Raw genomic sequence first — 20795 nt, 5'->3', positions numbered from 1 at the left:
TCTTCAAGAACTGTAGCAGAACTTTTTGGATGATACTGCAGCTATTCCAACAGTCCAGCTCTGATCCTCCTTCAGCAACGTGCTGACCAGAGCCCAAAAGTACCAAGAGATGAATGGTGGTCACTTCCGACATCTGCTATAGTCACGTTAGTACTGTAGCTCCTTTCCTCTACTATGTTTCTTTGTACCCTGGAACTCTATCCTCTGGGCCACTTTTATTTGTGTCAACCTGTATAACCTTGTTTAAAGTATAGACACAGTTGTCTAACCTTACCTTCACTCATTACTAGTGCATAAGCTACGTACAACTCCTGATGAATCTGGGAAACTTATAGATCCTTCTGCACACAAAAACTGAATAGCAATATAACATACACGTCACTACAGGCAGGAGCAACAATTTTTGTTGTCTGTTTTCACCCACTATAGAATCAAAACAATGACTTTGGTTGTTTTTTTTAAATAACAGGTGGTCCTTGCTTTTAGAGTATGTCTTGTATATTCATGTTGGATTGTCAACTTTGACATATATGGCTCACTTCTGCATATTTTATGAATTATTCATATGATAAAATTTATGGTACCATACATAGACAGAGTTGTGGATGGAGGTGGTCTGCACAGGTAGAGCCACAGAGGGCGATTGCAGTATTGCCATTTGCAGATGAAAGGTGTGGTGTCCTCTGTTTTCTGCTGCATGCTTGCAGGTGATAGGTGTGGTGTCCTCTGTTTTCTACTGCATGGTGTCCTCTGTCTTCTGCTGCATGCTTGCGAAAAGCATGTATCCTGTAAATTATGTCTCTTGCTTGTTCATATAGAATTTGTCACTTACCCCTGTTGTTAGCCACAACAGCTCGTAACAAATAGAATAAAAATTCACTAAGTAACTCACTATGATCACATTTAATGCTCACGCTGGCTTCGGAAGTCACAGCAAAGTGCTCAGAAAACTACTGAATGCTTATTGGCTGTCAGAGAATGCGTGTTGTCAAGTGCAAAGAACTTGCCTGAACTTGGCCACCTCCGTTTGTGACTCCGACTAAAGGAAAACAATAACATGAGAATCAATTCTTCAGACTTCTTTGGTGATCTGTTGACATGTTCTGCCAGACATCAGCTTCGTCCATGCACAATATTTCGACAACGTGGATCTTTGTCATCAGGTGCTACAGGATTCTCTGCAGGAAGCACCTGATGATTTGTCATCAAAATATTGTCATGTATGATGCTGACATCTGGCAAAACACCCAACACCTCAAGATGTCAAGATAAGAATTGGTTATTTATTTATTTACTCATTAATTGATCTGTTTACAATTCCCATTGTATAAACAGTCAGGACATGGACAATATCAAGTATGTTTATGCACATAACGTAACACTGGAGTACCTTAATTCACTCTAAACTTATTTTAATTACCCTCAAATTAATACCCAGTACAAATCTAAGATTGCTTTAATACAATCTGGATAAGATAAAAATGTTATTAATTTCACTTTTATACTGCACAAATTTACACACTCATCTTCACATTTTTACAATTATACACTTTCACTATTTCACTTTTGCACTGTATGCCATGCTCTAATTAATCTTCACTAGCATACACTTTTGCAGCCTCATTTTGTAGTGCTAAACCTGTCCAATTCTCACTTGAGAGAAAAGAGAGAGAGAGAACAATCAGCAGTGTTCTTATATAAAGTACGTACGTAATATATTGTATATTCATGACTCCTGGTTTATATATACATAGATACTTCTTGTTTAAATGGAGATCCTCTCTACTGTTTAGCTTGTAGGTATTCTTTTAAGCTATGTAGAAATGGAGAGACTAAATAACCTTGTAATTTATTTCTGAATACATATGTGTTTTCAATGCATTTTAATCTGGTATTTTAGTTTTATTGATTAAAAAATATTATAATATTGATTAAAAATATCACTGATGTTAGTTGGATCTCTACATTCCTTCTCATTTTTCTCTACAATTATATTAGTGTTATCTTTTCAGCTGGAACCTTTCCTACACCTATTTGTTTGAGACCATATGGTCTTAGAAATTTTTTTGGTATCTAATTTTCATTTTGATAAAAACTAAATTTAATTTCTCTTAGTTTCTTCATATCCTTACAAGTACCAATGCTGGCCATAGTTTAATTTATCAGGCAAAGTTCATACGCCGTTTTTAGTTCACCCTTATTCCATAGTGCTTGATGTGATCCATATCTCAGTATTTCCTGTAATTAAACTATTTAATAATGCAGGCAGTTCATTGGTCAATTACACAAGTTGAGATAGATTTGGTTAGAAGTACTTTTTGTTCTAATGGATGCATAGTGAGTAGATCCTCCAAGTTGTAGAACATCTCAGAGAAAAAGATTACACAGTAAATATGTACAAAGAAAATAAAATGTTTTAATGTATCTTTCACTGATTCCTAGTGAAATGGTCCTCATAGATGTAGAATAAGTTACTTAATTAAAAACATGTTCCATGGGTCATTTTGCATGATAAATTGTAATTATGTGACTAATTTTACACACACATCGCAAATTAATTTATAAATGTGGGGACATGCTGAACACTTATAAGTTTTTTGTTGAAAACTTACAGATATGAGTTAGTAATTCCTACTTCCCATCTTTTACTCATTACAATAATAGAAATTCTTTTTAAAAATAATTTAAACAAGTTTCATTAACATTAAATTGTTATAAAACATGCAAATGTTCAATACACTGAGGTGCATATGATAATTCATAGGTGATTGTAGCCGTGCTTTAGCAAGTAGAATAACCGCTTGACATCACTTATAAATAATTATTGCATTACAGCACTGAATTTTTACACAGGTAAATATAATAATAGAAGCAGCAGATGGAAGCAAAAAAATTGTGACAGTTTAGTGATCATAACTAAATGATGTAATGCCATTATCACAAACTCTTGAGTTTTGCAAGATGGTGATAGATGTTACAGAGATATCGAGTGCATAATTCCCTTCTGTATAGTTTGCAATTATTTTTAACTGCTTGTACCTTACTTTCAGCTTTATCCTGTACTTTCATCATTGATATCTTCCTTTGTGACTATCAGGGTTATTTGTTTTTCTGCTTATTCAGTATATTTATCCCTGTCTTTATTTAATTTTCGGTCATACATATTATTATTTATGGAAGTGCTTTTCACTTCTTGTCGACTAACAGTGTAGTTCTTCACAAATTTGTAGTGTATATGTGCAGGTGTGTGCAGCAACTAACTTGTCATAATTTCCATTATGCAGTGGTTCACCCGTAGAGGCATAATAGTGATTGTGTCAAGTTAGAGTCTAGGTGGCTGCTCTGCATGTGTTTCAAGGCAAGAAGCTTAACTCATGTCCTTATTCATGTGATATTAACAGAGGAGTCGGTCGAATCAGCAAACCATCAGAGTTATGCAGAAAACAGTGAGGCTACTAGTTTCCCCTGTATTGCCTCGTGTTGACTGTGGGCGTATTTTCACCATATTTCAAAACTGTCTGTTTCTGTTTTCTGACACCTCGAATGGTGGTACAGTTGCTTTGTTCAAAGTTGTCAGCATTAGCACATTGTGTTTAACATTATTGTTTATTTTGCAATTTACTTCCTGTTGCTCTGCAGGCTGCATTGTGATCTTATGTCTGTAATTAGTTTTGGGTAAATAATAACATTATCGTCATTATGTTTTTCTTGCCATATCATGAAATGGAATTGGCCTAACATTTTTTGCAAAAATAACAATTATGGACACTCAATATTTGTACTCTTAGAGGAAAATGAGGAGCGGTCAATGATAGAGCCAAGATCCTTTGAAGATCCAAAGCTGAAAGAACTCATTGCAGTGCTCATTGAATGGATAAATGATGAACTGGCAGATCAGAGGATAATAGTCAAAGATATTGAGGAAGATTTATATGATGGGCAGGTACTGCAGAAGCTATTGGGTAAGTGTTCCTAAAATAATAGTAACTTTACTCCTATAATGAAAACATAAAGCAATTAAAGAAAATCTCAAAATTTGTGTAGCACAATTTAATAGAGAATGCAAGAACTTGATATATCAAGATGTCATATAACATTATACCACTAATATGTAATTGTTGTATAGTCTTACAGTATGGTACCACTCTCAAAGTAGCATGTCAATAGGCAACAAATTCTCTCTCCCTCCATCCGTCTCCCTCTCCCTCCTCCACTCCTGAGGAGGTTAAAGTTACCATGAGTCAGAGTGATAACGGAGTTGGTAGGGAAGTGAACATTATCTTCCAGATCATTGTTCAGTGTCATATCAGACGAACACTTGGTTTAATATTCTGTTGTGGCATTGCATATCATAAGAAGTTGTGGCTGTGTACCTGGTCTTGGCAGTGACCATTACATCAAATAGATTGAAGAGCCCAGAGCAGTATCCATTTGGTTTCTTATAACTTCTCCGTATGACGTAAGGACTTTTAAAGACTCTTCAAAGCATTAAGGATATGGTGTCTTCCCTGAACTGCCCATTGACTTAGGAAACACTTCAAAAAAGATTTTGCACTATCCTTAAGATATGCATAGTTTATTACAGTCAGAAACCTCTTAACTATATACTATTTTCTGTTTTTGACCACAAAATTTCCCTTTGTATAGCCACCTGTTAAGCAGAGGTGAAAATACACCTGCATTCTGATTGCAGTGTAATAAGACATACTGTGTGTCTAATCTTGAATGTGATGGTGCAGCTTGTACGGACTGTTTAGTTTGTCAACATGCTTCAAAATGTCATTTCAAGTTAAGGCCATGTCCACACTGCCAATTTGTGGCAAGAAGGATTGTCAGCATAGGAAGTTGCCTGCCATATTTGGCACACACCACAGTGACCTCCTCCAAACATTCAGCTGCTATCTAGACAAACAAGGCTTTGAAGCTCTTCCTTATAACAATCACCTGCACCCAACACCACCAGCCTTTGACCACCACCAGCAAATTGACACGCAGATACTCTAATAAGAATGCAACAACACAGTGCACTGTCTTTTTAGAGGCAACTGGGAGAGCTCTGCAGACCTAGATGGTATACAATCATCTCTGCATGACCGTTTTAGTCTGCAGGTATCAAGTGTGAACAACAGAACAAACATGGTGCTCAAAGAAAGTTGGCATGGGGAAAATCTGGAATGGTTTCTTGTCACCAATGAGAGCAGGATTTGTCTGACACTAGTTTGTGGTTGTTGAACAGCAGCCAGGTGCCAGTGCATGTCTCAAGACAAGTTCACCAAGGAAGTGGATCAGTCATATTTTGGGCTGTTGTCATAATTTGAGGATGACCTCAGGAAGGCCATTGTCAAAGAGTGGAACAGGCTTCAGTATTGGCCACCTTGTAGACAGTATGCTGGTTATGGATAGCATGCCATGGGATGTGTAATACTACATCCTCCTTTTCCAATCTTTATTATATCTGGCTGTTGTAAAGATCTGTCTTTAAATGAGTTATATCTTTGATATTTGTACTCAAATTGCTTAGAGACTCAGTAGCAGGATATTATAAAATTATAGATACAGGATGGAGGAATAGGGTCAAAAATCTCAAAACTATGATTAATCAATCTTTACAGCACACTGGTAAGTTTTTAAATAACGTATGTTTGGTTATTTTGTCATCACACCAATGAAATAGTATAATCAGGGTTGCCATGGGTTCTGGAAATCAGAATTTCAAACACGTCAGGGAAATAGCAGGGGAAATTGGAAAAAAAAGGGAAGATCTCGTTTTTGTCTCAGTAGATGAAATAGTTTGTTTACTGAGGTGTCGTGCATCGTTGCTGGCTGGGTGTAGCTGAGTATGTGCACTGCCCTCATTCTTACTGCTTCTCCCCTTATCACTTCCCTCAGCTTGCAGTCAGAGCGGCTACCACTTCTTGCTATTAGCCCAGCAGCTGCCACTGAGAGTTGGGGAAGTGTGAGTAGTAGTTTGTTTGGATCTGATTTCCAGAGACTGTAGACACACCAGCTGGAGATGGCGGTCATGTGTGCATGAGTTGTGTCTGAGTAATTGTGTTAATGTGTGTGTGCTCTCATTTTCTGACAAAAGCCATGGCTGAAAATTTAGTTGTGAGAGTGTGATTGTCTTGTCTGTGTCTGTCTGTGGCTCAACAATCATCTTTACAGTGAGTTGCTACCTATCCTCATTATTATTCATGCTCAGAGTATTTGAACAAGTTATCTGTTACATGGATTGATTACTGTGGTCTCATTTCAACAAGATGCTGTCTGTGGCTTGTGAATTTCCATGCCAGGCCAAAACCACAGGCCGTTTCTGTGGGCATCTGTAATGGATCGCACCTGCCGATCTGAAGCCATTTGGTTCCCCCTAATGTGCAGGCCTTGCCTGTTGGGTCTAGTCTCACTGATCTACCTGCAGGCTGGATCTGTTTGTGTTTGGTGTAATGCAGCAGACTTTCATGGTTTATCCATGGACCCAGGACTGTGGTGCTCCTCAGCAGGCCAGAGGCCATGATCGATGGATTTCAGGAAATGCGACTATCTCACTGCAAGTATATTGTGCAGTGTGGCATTTTATAGACATTTTATTTGTTCTAGTACATTTTGGCACTTCAAAAGTAGTTTATATGTTATAGAGTATGGACGATAAGAAGAAGAAAATTGTCAGTCGCTGGCAGTTTGTACACTATGTACTCATATATTTCTCAAAAGAGAAATCACATAATACATCTAAAATAATAGATATAACACATGGGTAATAACAGACAGTAATGAACATAGTAGAACCAACATTTTATTGGTGGTCACCTACAGTGTTGGATTACATAATTCTTTTCCACTTATATCCTTCTTTCAAGAGGCCTACTTTTTTGAGATTATTTCTGAAAGCAGTGAAGGTATTTTAAATCTGTCATGCGACTCTAAGGAAATGCGTATTCTTGTCACCAAATGTGTTTTGCTTCATTGAAATAAAATAACATCAGTGGTTTTAATGAAACACATACCATTTGTCTTGCTTTCTCCATCTAAAAACAGTTCCTTACAAAAGACGTTGATGTTAGTACTTAAGATTTTTGCTCACATCAGGAAACTTCACCTGCTTGCAAGTCTCTTCTTTTTGTTTTTTTTGTTTTTTGGATATTTCCTTGTTTGCGCTATTATTTCTTGTACCATGGCTGCAAAGACAGATTGTCAACGTATGTCTTAGCTCACCCTTGAGATCCCAAATTTGTCATGGGAAAAAAGCTAAAACTTGTCTGGAAATCAGGGAATTTCACTTGGGGAAACTTATGGCAACCCTGATAATGTGATTAGATATTTATATTGTCAATAATTGAGTCTTTTCGTAGTTAGACAGTGAAATAGTATGCTTCTCTTACAATTATTTTAAATTCCATTACAGTGGTTTATGTTCTCTAGTTTTTTGTCTAATGGCAGATCCTAACTCTCTTGTTTGGTCTTGTGTTATGGCAGACTGGAAACTTGCCCTCTGTTTTTGCTCAGAGCCAGATAGTAGCTAAAGTGCATGTTTGTCATTTTCTGTTCCTTTAAGAGGAAGACAATTGATTTGAATAAATAGCATAGAGATAGACAGTAAATCCTGTGTTCTGAGAGATCTTACATCATAATTACTCATCAGTAATCAGTGCATCAAAATTGTGGATTTAAATAAAAGCTATGACATGTACAGGCTATTATCACAGCATGGCTTCACCAAACAATGAGTTTTTAAGTAAATGTAGTATATACATGTGTTTCTTCGTAAAACTATAAATATTATGTGTAGTAAATTGCATTCATGTCTGGTGACTCCTTCATGGTGGCAAAAGTTTCTTGAATAGTTATGTATGAAGCTACGCCACACTTAAACCATTGGCTGTTCTTGCAAGTTGGGGAATTAGATGTCTCTCTGGAACGTATTTTAATAACTACCTAATGTGCACAGGTACTGGCACAGTTGTACTTTAGATGTGGAGCAGCAACCAGCCACCACAGTCAGCAGCAGTATCTCTTGTTCATGTTCAACACTTACTTTAGTAGTGATGCCAAGAGTAGTGTGGCTGTACTCAGATTGTATCTAGTTTCTGCTTGGGGTAGTGGTATGTTTGTTGTTGTATAGTTGAATATAGGGGAAGAGGGATGGAGACAATGTCTTTTGTTGGATGGGGAATTCACCAATGTCCGTAAATAGTTGGAAGCTGTGTTGGCCGTGGTCGGCTGACTGAAAGCTGCTGCCTAAAGCCATGGTGTCGTCTAGACACCTGCCATGAAAGATGTGGCACTTCTGGTGGACATTTAGTATCACCTGGAATCCCTGATGTTGCAGTGCCTTCTGATTTGCCTGACCCGGCTGGTTCACGCTTTTCTAAGAGTGAACGGTCAACAATGGAGGGATCATGCGTATTTTGGGTGAAACACTAAAGTGGATAAATGCGGAACAGCTGCCCCTTTAGGCCTAAAAAACCGATATTGCCCATTTCCAATGGATATTTGCTGCATGGAATTGTCAGAACTTAGGGGCTCAGCCAGGGACAGTTGAATGCACTGGGTACAGATGGCTGTGAATTGTGGTTCATATTGTTATGAGTGACACCTGCTACCTGGGTTCAGAGGTGATCTTTGGTTCCTACAGGCAACTGGATGTATTGATGAAAACAACTAGCCTCACACACGGAGTGGAAGCTGAGTTTCATTTTGCATCATTTTTCCCAGAACTGAAAAAGTCATCTGGTTTGGAACAGAGTGGATGTCCTAAATTAGAGGCCTTGGTGATTCTGTGGTGATCCTAGATGTGAATTCATTGACCTGTGCTACTGGGAGCAGAATTGTGGGACCGCCTTAATAGATCAGGAGCACACTACATATAGGAATGGGTGCGTGTGCGGGGGGGGGGGGGGGTGGGGGGGGGGGGGGGGAGGAGACCTGACATCCCTGTATAGGTTTTTTAGGATAGAGAAACTTCTCCATAGGGCTGATAAATTATTTACTGATTTCAGAGTGGGTGAAATATTAGCCCTGTTACTTTTACAACATTCATTATTGCAGATGAGAGAAATAAGATGTTAATATAGTATTAACAATGTAGGAAAATATAGATTGCTACTTACTATAAAAAGACATTAAGTTGCATATGAGCACAATTAAAAGACTCTTACTTACAGCTTTCAGCCACAGCCTTCATCAGCAAAAGAGAAAAACACATCATTCATACACACAGGCAAGCGCACCTCATGCACACATGTCCGCCAACTGTGGCGGCATGGGCCAGAATGCAACTATCACTTGGGATGTAAGCAACAATCTCGAGGGGACAGGGAAGGGGAAGGGATAGTAGTGTATGGATGGGGAGAGAGACAAACACTGTGTCGCGGAGTGCGCAGAATGCCAGCAGCCACAGAGTCAGGAGGTTTTGGGGGTAGGGAGGTGGGGAAGAAGGAGAGAAAAAGGAGAGGAGCGGGGAATGATGGACGGGTGAATTGGCAGAGGGCAGCAAACAAAGAGGGTGAGGGATGAGAATTGGTAGGAGATGATATTACAGAGAGGGTGGAAACTATTGCGTGGAGGGTGTGGGGACAGTATGTTACCGTGGGTTGAGGCTGGGATAATTATGGGAGCGGAGAATGTGTTGTAAAGATAACAGCCAGCTGTGCAGTTCAGAAAAGCTGATTGTGTGGAGGGGAGGATCCAGATGGCTTGGGTGGTGAAGCAGCCATTAAAATCAATTATGTTATGTTCCGTTGCATGTCTACTTTGCTCTTGGCTACAGTTTGTTGGTGGCCGTTCATCCTGGTGGACAGTTGGTTGGTAGCCATATCAATAAAAAATGCTGTGTAATGTTTGCAGGAGGGTTGGTAAATGGCATGGCTACTTCAACAGGTGGCCCATCTCCTGATGGGGTAGGATAAATCAGTGACTGAAATGGAATAGAATAGTAAGTGATGGGTGAGTCGATTGAGCAGGTCTTGTATTTGGTCATCCACAGGGATATGATCCTTGTGGCAAGGGATTGGGACTAGGAGTGGCATAGGGATGGCCTAGGATGTTGTGGAGGTTGGGTGGGTGGTGGAACACCACTTTAGGAGGTTGGGAAGGATCTCTGGTAGGATATCCCTCATTTCAGGGCATGATGATATATAATCAAAACCCTAGTGAAGGATGTAGTTCATTCGTTCCAGTGTGGAGTGGTACTGGGTGATGAATGGGGCACTCCTTTGTGGTTGGTTATTGGGGCTGGTGGGAGGATTGGGGATATGAGGGGAAATGGCATGGGAGATCTGTTTGCAGACTAGGTCTGGGGTAGTGCCTGTCTGAGAAGGCCTTGGTGAGATCCAGAGCATACTAAGCAAAGGACTTCTTGTCACTGCAAACATGCTATCCTCAGATGTCCTGTCCAAGCTGTATGGGAGGGATTTTTTGTTGTGAAAGGGATGCCAGCTGTCAAAATGCCGGTACTGTTAGTAATTGCATTTAATGTGAACAGAGGTGCAGATGGAGCCATCAGAGAGGAGAAAGTCAGTGTCTAGGAAGGTGGCATGCTAGTTTGAGGAGGACCAGGTGAAGTGGATGGGAGAGAAGGTGCTGAGGTTGTGAGGGAACAAAGATAGGGTATCTTGGCCCTGAGTCATGAAGATATCATCAGTGAACCTGAACCAGACTAGGGTTAGCCAATTTGGGAGGCTAGGAAGGCCTTGTGTAGATGGCATAGAAGAGGGCCATGGGGCTGCCCATGGCTGAGCCACAGATTTGTTCGTATACCTCCCCTTCAAAGGAGAAGTAATTGTGGTTTAGGAAGAAGTCAGTAAGTGTATGATGAATAAAGTAGTGGGTTTGGAGTCTGAAAGACGTTGGGAAAGGTAGTGTTCAATAGCGGTAAAAACATGGGCATGAGGGATGTTGGTGTATAGGGAGCCGGTGTCAACAGTGACGAGTAGGGATTCAGGGGGTAAATAAGTGGAGTTGGTGAAAAAAAGTGATTGGTGTCTTTGATCTGGGAGACTAGATTATGCGCAATTGGTTGAAGGTGTTGGTTCATGTGGGACAGAATTCTTTCAGTGGGGACACAGTAACCAGCCACAGTAGGGCGTCTAGGATTGTTGGTTTTGTGGATTTTGGGGAGCATGTGGAAGGTGGGTGTGCAGGGTGTCATAGGGGCGATGAGGAAAATAGATTCAAGGGAGAGGTTCTGGGAAGGCCTAAGGCTCTAAGAAGGGATTGGAGGTTGTGTTGGACTTCTGGGATGGGACCACACTGGCAAAGTTTATAGGTAGAGTAATCAGATAATTGGCTGAGGTAGAGTAGTCAGATAATTGGCAGAGGCCTTATGGCAGGAAGGAGAGTAGGTTAAATTTGGGTGTAGGACTAAAGGTAGGGCCCTTGGATAGGACTGAGGCTTCTCTGGAGCTGACAATTAGGAGTATGTTTTGGCTCCAGATTTCGACAGCTGCCATCCCCTTCACACCAAAAAATTCCTCCCCTACCGTCTGGCCACCTGGGGATGGCATATCTGGAATGATAAGAACTCCTTGCTCACTATGCTGAGGGTCTCACCAAGGCCTTCGCAGACAGGTATACCTCACACTTAATCTGCAAACAGATGTACCATGTCATTTCCCCTCACACTCACAATCTTCCCACCAACCCCAAGAACCAGCCCAATCCCAATCCTTTGCCACAAGGATCATACCTGTGTCTAAGACCAAGTGCAACATTTGTCCAATCCACCCACCCAGCACTTAGTATTCCAGTCCTGTTGCAGGTTTAACCTACTCAATCAGGGGCCGGGTCGCCTGTGGAAGCAGCTCTGCTACAATCATTGCACAGCTTTTTATATTGGTATGACTACCAACCAGCTGTCCACCAGGATGATCGGCCACCAACAAACTATGGCCAAGAGCAAAGTAGACCACCCTGTGGCACGACGTGCAGTGGAATGTAACATGGTTGATTTCAATGGCTGCTTCACCACCCAAGCCATCTGGATCCTCCCCTCCACCACCAGCTTTCCTGAACTGCATGGATGGGAGTTATCGTTAAGACACATTCTCCGATTCTGTAATTATCCCGGTCTCAACCTACGGTAAAATGCTGTCCCCACACCCTCCACCCAACAGTTTCAACCCTATGCCCTATCACCACCTCCCCATTCTTGTCTCCCACCCTCTTTGTTTGATGCCCTCTATGCCCTTTACCAGTGAGCCTGTGCATCTTTCCCCTCTCCTCTCCTTTTTCACTGCTCTTTTCCCCACCTCCCTGTCCCAAAACCTCCTGACACTGCACTCCCCCCATCTGTATACTGCTATCCCTTCCCCGTCGTCGTTTCATTATTTCTTTATGTTGCTCTTTTTCCACTCAGAATTTTTGTGAATGTGAATTCAATTTTATATATATTAAATTCACATACACAAAAATTTTGACTGGAAAAAGAGTGAGATAAAGAAATGGTGATTAAAATGATGTGACAAAGGTAAAGAAATAAAAAGCAAATGTAAACCACTTAATCGAATAAAAATAATGATCAAAAACCATTTCGATAAAGATTTTTAAAATGAAAATGATACTTCTGACAAGATTCAAACCCACAACCTCCTGCAAGTGAAACCCTTACCCTATTCATTGTAGGCCACACGACTTTTTTTAATGCTATTGAGGATCACACAGAATTCAGTAATATTTTTGTCAATTAGTCACAAACAATGTTTCACCAGTGTGAACGGTTCCTGGTTGTGATACCTTGGATCTTAACCTACATCCCCATGTATTTGGTTTCAAAAAGTCACAGGGTGTATACGACCCGGGACAACTGGGAGATCCGGGAAAAACCTGGGAATTTTTTCATCCGGGAGAAAACTGGGAAAAACCCGGGAGTTTTTTAGAATTCCAGGAATTTTTCATTGTTTTAGTTTTCAGTTAAATTTTTGTAACATTGACCGGTAAGAACCAATACTCTAACAAAGAATATTACTGTATTTCACTACTGCAGAATAATACTGCTGCAGTAAAACTTGAAAGAGAGAGAGAGAGAGAGAGAGAGAGAGAGAGAGAGAGAGAAAAAATTATAATAAAACAAAGTTGTCAAGGAAATGCGCCATATACTGCAACAAAACACAGTGCTCACACAAGCGTCTGCCAACAGCAAAATGTGTCGACGGCTTTAGGAAGACGATGCAATGCTTCATAACAGCAAATTGCCTCCGATTAGCGTGACGTCACAACTGCTTACAGGAGATTCGTTTGAGCAGTTGCTAGCAAGCTCATGTGCATGCGCAGTTGAGTCGCGTATGAGTAGTACCTTCTGCAGCTTTTTTGCCAGAACGCTACAGTGGTAAAGGCCAGTTGTACAGTCCCCGGCTAGCAGCTGCTGAAGTTCTATTGTGGGAGCAGCGCGGAAAACGCGTTGTGCGAACACGTAATAACACCTAACCAGAGAAAAAACGCAGAATAACTAAAACGGTGATTGTGGCAGGATTAGACAAGTTAACCAGAGAATAAGTTTTAACCCTTGCAGGAATATTCACAGAATTAGTGATGACAAGATTGTTAGAATGAGGAAGGAGAAGAAACGGGGACATCACACAAATTTTGGAAGAATATGACGATTCCAAATTTATATAAAAATTTTGTACTACTGCTTCAGAAGCTAGAGCGTATGAATGAAATGTGAAACTATTTCTTAACATGAAACTTTTTGCTTGTAGTAGGCCTAATAGGCATTGATTATATTCTGTCGTGTTATAAAAATGACCATTTGTGCCAAAACAGTGTCGTTTATTCAGTGTTTGTTACAATTGCTGCAATATTAGGCAGACCTATTTCGTGACAAAATACACGTAATCAGATTGAGAAACCATGCTAGTCTTGGGTTCTATTCGTATTAATAGTATTTTCAGTATTAGACAACATTTGGTTTTTTCATGTAGCAAAACGTTTGACAAACTTTGTTGAGCTAATAGATTCTTACCCAAAAGGAAAGCACGCCATGTAAAGCTGTACTAAGATTAGTGATAAAAACAATGCAAGGACTTAAGGATTGAAGAAATGTGTACTGTCTTGCTTGTCTATTGTCTTTACTGGTTTCATTTATCCTATATTTAATTTTATGTCACACAAAACATTCAAGTTATTAGCTAACAGGCAATAAAGAGTGCAAATTTTCTCAAAAGTTACTGTTCTCCCGGTTACAAATAATCCCATCCAGTATTTATTGTGAGTTTCTTCGAAACGGGGGCAGGTTGTCAAACTGGCCGATCGAGAGCAGGAGAGGCACCTCAGGAAATTTTAATTTCCACTGTCCTGAATATAGTTTGATGGCATCCATTACAAAATGTTACATCTTTGAGTTCCACAGAACGAAATACAGTGACGTACGACAGAATGCTGTGTGAAGAGGTGTGGGACTGCACTTGGGCACATTTAAGACCAAACAATGTCTTACATTTCCTCTAACACATATATTTTATGTATCAGACATCTTCAGAAAGATGTGCACTACAAAATGGACATTTTTTGAAAAGTCGATTTTTTTTTTTTTTTTTTTCGTGGCCTACCTCAAATGCTCGAGGGGGGGGGGGGGGGCACTATCTAGTATTGCCCCGGTTCGGAAATATCGTAGATCCGGTGCAGGTCTACAGAGCAGTCTTAAGTTGTAATGGGTAATTGGGTAGTCTCACGTGACCCGTGTTTACGTTTGGTGATTTTGCTGTTTTCTTTTTGTTGATTGCTCTTACGTCAAATGAAACAAAACTGGTTTCTGTGACAGGGAGCTATCAAGTGAATTACATAATTACGGAAGGCTAAAATATGTTATTAGTTTCAGATTTTATTTTATTTCCCCTTTCTGATAGTCAAACATTAATCGCATTGCAGAACAATGAAGTTATTTCTGTCGATTTGCTAAAGAAATTTGGTTTTTATTAATCTTTTCTGCTGAACCAGCCAATTTATTTGAAATGGAGTGTTTAATTCCACACTATTGGCTAGTTTCAACTGTTCATGTTTTCATCTTCTAGAACGTATGGTATTATGCCATAATAAAGAACCAAACATGAGATAATACAGTACTGGTACTCTAAGAATATTTACATACGAATGTGCACTTCAAGCCGAATTATGCATTTTTAGTGTGGTTCACAAAATACCCGTGCTTTTAGAGCATCCTCTAATGTCTTGTTTCTTTTATGACATTATGTAAGACGCTTGTTATCAGGCGCCCTCTGGCAAGTACTGAAATGAACCTATTTCTAACAGGTCACTGGAAAATATTGTGAATGGTGGTTTGAAAACCGTTACTTTCAAAGTAAATTTCATTTTATGCAAGATGAACTACGTGCGAGAATGTACGATGGATTTCATAAATCCCAGAGCTTTTGACTCTTCATTTAAAAATCAACTCTTTGAGTACGATGATTTAGAATAATTTCGAGCCCAGACGATCTAACATTTATGTCGTTCTTAGACATTTTACTGGCACATTTGTGTGATGTATCTTAAAGTGTAACACATGCAAAAAAGGGGCAAAATTATATGTGGAAGCTTTTCTTTTCTTGTAGCAACACTACGTATATTAATTTAAACCATTAACTTTCCATATTGTGTGTTCGCGTTACCTAACAGTGATGTTGCTTTTGGCAGACTACATCATGTGTCCTATGTTCTGAATATCCACTGTCATCAGCTGGCGAGATCACATGACATGAGCTGTGACTGGTTTACAAAAGCGCATCACAATGACGATTTCAATGCTTCGGAAAGTAACATGTGGTGTTTGGTGGAATTATATTTATACTTTTGTAATATGAAAATGTGCAGTGTACATGTTGGTGCACGTCAGATGTCTTCCCACGTATCCATGATGTCCTACTCCACCTGCAACGGCAGGGGAAGGAGGTTTCTTTCTGCAGGGTGCCGGGGCACATGGGTATTAGGGGAAACGAACTGGCGGATGTGGCTGCCAAAGATGCACGTTCCCTCCCTCGTGTTGTTGAATGTACTGTCCCCCTCCCTGCTGTTACCTCCCTTTTGTGTTTTCGTGTTGTGCGTTAATGGGAAGAGGAGTGGCTGGCAGTCGGTGGAAATAAGCTGCGTCTGGTCAAGGCCACCACGCGGCCATGGCGTACGTCCTACCAGTCATGCAGGCGGGATGAGGTTCTCCTCACTCGCCTCCGCATCGGGCACAGTCCCTTAGCGCATGATTTTTTACTCCGGCGGGAGGACCCCCCAATCTGCAGTGCTTGTGGTGTCCAGATAACTGTCCGCCACATTTTACTTGACTGTCTTTTATTCTCTGACCAGAGGGCGGCGGTTTCCTTGCCACCGGATTTGCCCTCTATTTTGCAAGACGACGCAACGACTGTGGTTAAGGTCTTACGGTTTTGTGTCCTGTCCAATTTGTTGCCTCGGATTTTAAGGAGAGGATTTTAATGTGCTGCTGTGTGACTGGCTCACCGAGGTTTTAGGTAAGAGGTCCGCCAGTCACGATTACCTACTTGTTTCACTTCGATTTCTGTTCTCTTTTCCTTGTGTTTCCTTTCCTTTTTAGTGTGTTTCTTCTTCTCTTGTTTTGCCTCTGTATGTGAGGATTTGGAACTGCATCAGGTCTGTGTCTTTTAGCCGTTCTCCTTGTTCGCTGTCCGTCTTCGTCCCTTCAGCGCATGTGTTACTGTTTCTATGCGTTTGGGCGCTGATGACCACGCTGTTTAGTGCCCGAAAACCTCAAACCACACACACACACACACACACACACACACACACACACACACACACGTACTTTTAACCGGGAAAAATCTGGGAGTTTTTTTTTTTTTCCTCGTCCACGTATACACCCTGAGTCAGTACCACCACTGGGGACCTCTCCTTATTAGCTGAAGTCAGGAAATGGCACTGAAATGGAAGATGACAGAGAGAAGGCCAAAATTCTTTATTTTATTTGTCTAAAGTTGTTTCATTCAAGAACTTTGTACTGTTTTTCCTCCTTTCAGTCATCGCATGAACACCAGAATGACAGATATCGAGGTGAGTGACTAGAGAATAGAAACACCATTAAACTTGCTCAGCAGATTCGTCAATCAGATGGACATAACTATAGGTCTATATTGCTGATACCAATGTCTCTTCAAATTTAAAAACATGTTATTTGCTTTCTTGAGACAGAAAATTCCCTTGATGAATTAATAGGATTCAGCAAACATTGATGGTGTGAGACCCCACTTGCGCTGTTTGTCCATGATACCAAGAAGGCAGTAGGAGCAAGCACTCTGGCTGATGTGTCCCTTAACTTCTGGTAGGCATTCGACACAGATCCGCTGTGTTGCCCAGTTAACTAAATACACTGAGACAATGAAAGTCATGTGATAGGAATGAACTCGCATACAAATGGCGGTAGTATTGCGTACACAAGGTATAAAACGGCAGTGCATTGGCGGAGTTCTCATTTGTACTCAGGTGATTCAGTGAAAAGATTTCCAATGTGTTTATGGTCACACAAAGGGAATTAATAAACTTTGAACACAGAATTATAGTTCGAGCTACATGCATAGAGTTGTCAGTGCTAATAAACAAGTAACACTGCATGAAATAACTGCCGAAATCAATGTGGGATGTATGACGAACATATCTGTTAGGACAGTGCGGCAAAATTTGGCATTATGGGCCTTGCTAACAGCATGACATTTCCTGCGGCACCTCCCCTGGAATTGTGAACATATCGATTGGACCCTAGGTTACTGGAAACATATCGATTGGCCCCTAGAAGATTGTAAAACTGTGGCCTGGTTTGATGAGTCTGATTTCAGTTTGAAAGAACTGATGATAGGGTTAGAGTGTAGCACAAACCTGACAAAGCCATGGGAGAAGAAAAAGGAAATTGTAAAAGAAGTGTGTGTGTGTGTGTGTGTGTGTGTGTGTGTGTGTGTTATATATATATATATATATATATATATATATATATATATATATATATATATAAGCGCTGGCAGGTCGATAGGCACACAAACAAACACAAACATACACACAAAATTCTAGCTTTCGCAACCAATGGTTGCCTCGTCAGGAAAGAGGGAAGGAGAAGGAAAGACAAAAGGATATGGGTTTTAAGGGAGAGGGTAAGGAGTCATTCCAATCCCGGGAGCGGAAAGACTTACCTTAGGGGGAAAAAAGGACAGGTATACACTCGCACACACACACACACATATCCATCCACACATACACAGACACAAGCAGACATGTCTGCTTGTGTCTGTGTATGTGTGGATGGATATGTGTGTGTGTGTGCGAGTGTATACCTGTCCTTTTTTCCCCCTAAGGTAAGTCTTTCCGCTCCCGGGATTGGAATGACTCCTTACCCTCTCCCTTAAAACCCATATCCTTTTGTCTTTCCTTCTCCTTCCCTCTTTCCTGACGAGGCAACCATTGGTTGCGAAAGCTAGAATTTTGTGTGTATGTTTGTGTTTGTTTGTGTGCCTATCGACCTGCCAGCGCTTTTGTTTGGTAAGTTTCATCATCTTTCTTTTTAGATATATTTTTCCCACGTGGAATGTTTCCCTCTATTATATATATATATATATATATATATATATATAAAAAACCACTACCCTTGGCTCTCTTTTCTTTCTTTTCATTCTTAATAATAAAGCCAATGGACAACATACATATGTTAAGTGTAAACATTTCCTAACGTGTGATGTCAGGAATATTGTCCTATCTCTTGTTGTATTTGATAAAGTATATATTATAACAGTTAGTGTCTATCGACCTGCCAGCGGTTTTGTTCGGTAAGTCACCTCATCTTTGTTTTTATATATAATTTTTACCACATGGAATGTTTCCTTCCATTATATTTATAACAGTTAAAACTTTTTATGAAGTACTTATTTATATAAATGCCCAGATTTAGGGCATTTAAACCTGTTCCAGGCAAATACCCATTTATAAATGTCCTGCCCACTGGGCATTTATTCAGCCCACACCAGTAAGCACACCAGAGATGATGTCATCATCATCATCGTTGTTGATGTCGTTGTCTTCAGTCTGATGACTGGTTGAAGCAGCTCTCCACACTAGTCTATCCTGTGTAAGCCTTTTCATCTCCAAATGATCTCCGCAGCTTACATACATTTGAACCTTCTTACTGTATTCATTTTACATATAATGTGAGACTTTATGATCATCTGTTGCCTGAGTGAGTGAGTGTTTAGGAAGGGTGTTACTGGTTTGTGTGTCAAGGAATCAATAACAGAGAGGTGTAAAAAGTTTTGTAAAAGCAAAGTAAGATGTAACATATGACAGAGTTTGACAATTGACTAAGGGGCTCAGAATAAATGATGAGAGTAAAGTTATAAAATGATGGAAATTCCTGGATGGAAACATATGTAAAATGAGGGAAAAGCAACTGCTTACTTATAGAGGCCTGATGCCTGGCACTCAGAAACACGTAATAGAAAACTGTTAACAGTAGCTTTCGAGCTCTTGCTCTTTTGCTAGTAAGAGTGCACACAGATACTAAAGCATACACACTATGTGTGTGTTGCTGACAAAGGCCTTAATGGCCAAAAGCTATAATTGTGTGAATCTTTTTGTTGTGCCTATCACGACTCAGCATCTCTGCCATATGGTGAGTAGCAACTTTCCTTCTCTAATATTGTTATTCAACAGTAATTAGAAATAGAGTAACTAAGGCAAACATACTGGAAGCTGCACAAAAAAATCCTTCTGTCCAAAAGTTAATATTGATTATTGATAGCAATCAGTTTGAAAATATTGGGTATTTGTTAATGTGAACAGAAAATTTTGTATCATATTGTTCTCTTTTATTTTTAGAGAAACTTAGTGGAGAAAAGTTAGATGTGCCTGAAGTGACACAGTCAGAAGAGGGTCAGAAGCAGAAGTTAGGAATTGTTCTAGCTGCTACCAACAGGGTAAGTTCACTTGGTACCTTTAGTTTGTATCACTGCACTCTACATGAATACTGAGGTTAGTCTCCTTTGTTTTGCTACTGAAACTGGTATTTTTTTAAATTTCTACAATTTATTGTAAGATAAATAGCAATTGAATTAGAGTTAGCGACTGTGTTGAAGACATATAGTGCACCCATTGTCATGTTGTGGAGCAGTTTGGTTTTTACTTGACAGAGACTGTCGGTATTAGAATACATAGCATGTATGCTGGGAGAGATGTTTGACCTCTGTACCTCATAGTACGGTGACACTTCTCATTGTATGGTTGCTCACATGTGGTTGTTATGCAGCATTGAATTGGCAAAAAATATGTTGTAATGTAGTCCTCCTTTCTACTTTTACAATCCCTGACAGTGGATAGTGCCCCCTATAAACTACACATTGTTGCCCATGGCGGTTGACTAAGGCAGCAACAATTTTCCGGCAAACCATCTACTCTCGACATAGTGACAATTGAAGAGTTCATTGCCTGAAGTTTAGAGTCATCCTTAATATATAATATATAGTATTAAGTCAGTTGCTTATTTCACACTGCCCACCGAAAAGAAAAGATAAGAAACTGATGCTTATTTTTAATAAGCCAAAGTGAAATAATTGCAAAGCAGAACTGTGAACTGTATTACTCAGCAAAGTTAAGTTATAAATCTAGGCACAGGGGCAGCAATATCATGTTTATGCCAAAGAAATAGGGAGCGGGAAGTAATACTGGTGTACACTCCAGTATTACCCGCATGGATAAAGTCATTGCGAGTAATCAACTGAAAGTATTTTGTATGGTGTTCTAGAGTATTTAAAATTATTAATGTTGTTCCAAGCAGTAGTGTAGCATAGAGGTTAAGACATATTTAT

General features: G+C 40.0%; 1 protein-coding gene across 3 annotated transcripts in view; it reads left to right on the top strand.

The window, feature by feature from the left end:
• LOC124794678 (beta-parvin) overlaps positions 1 to 20795 on the top strand; it is a 110909-nt gene that overhangs the window by 73137 nt on the left and 16977 nt on the right. For all 3 annotated transcript variants that reach the window (XM_047258213.1, XM_047258214.1, XM_047258216.1), the window contains exons 4-5: positions 3789 to 3962; positions 19810 to 19907. In XM_047258213.1, coding sequence (XP_047114169.1) covers positions 3789 to 3962; positions 19810 to 19907 — 272 coding nt within the window. The remainder of the gene's footprint in view (positions 1 to 3788; positions 3963 to 19809; positions 19908 to 20795) is intronic.

Source organism: Schistocerca piceifrons, chromosome 4 (genome assembly GCF_021461385.2).
Source record: "Schistocerca piceifrons isolate TAMUIC-IGC-003096 chromosome 4, iqSchPice1.1, whole genome shotgun sequence".
Classification (NCBI taxonomy): Eukaryota; Metazoa; Arthropoda; class Insecta; order Orthoptera; family Acrididae; genus Schistocerca; species Schistocerca piceifrons.
The sequence above is the reverse complement of the archived record's forward strand: the minus strand, read 5'-3'. Positions and strand labels throughout refer to the sequence as shown.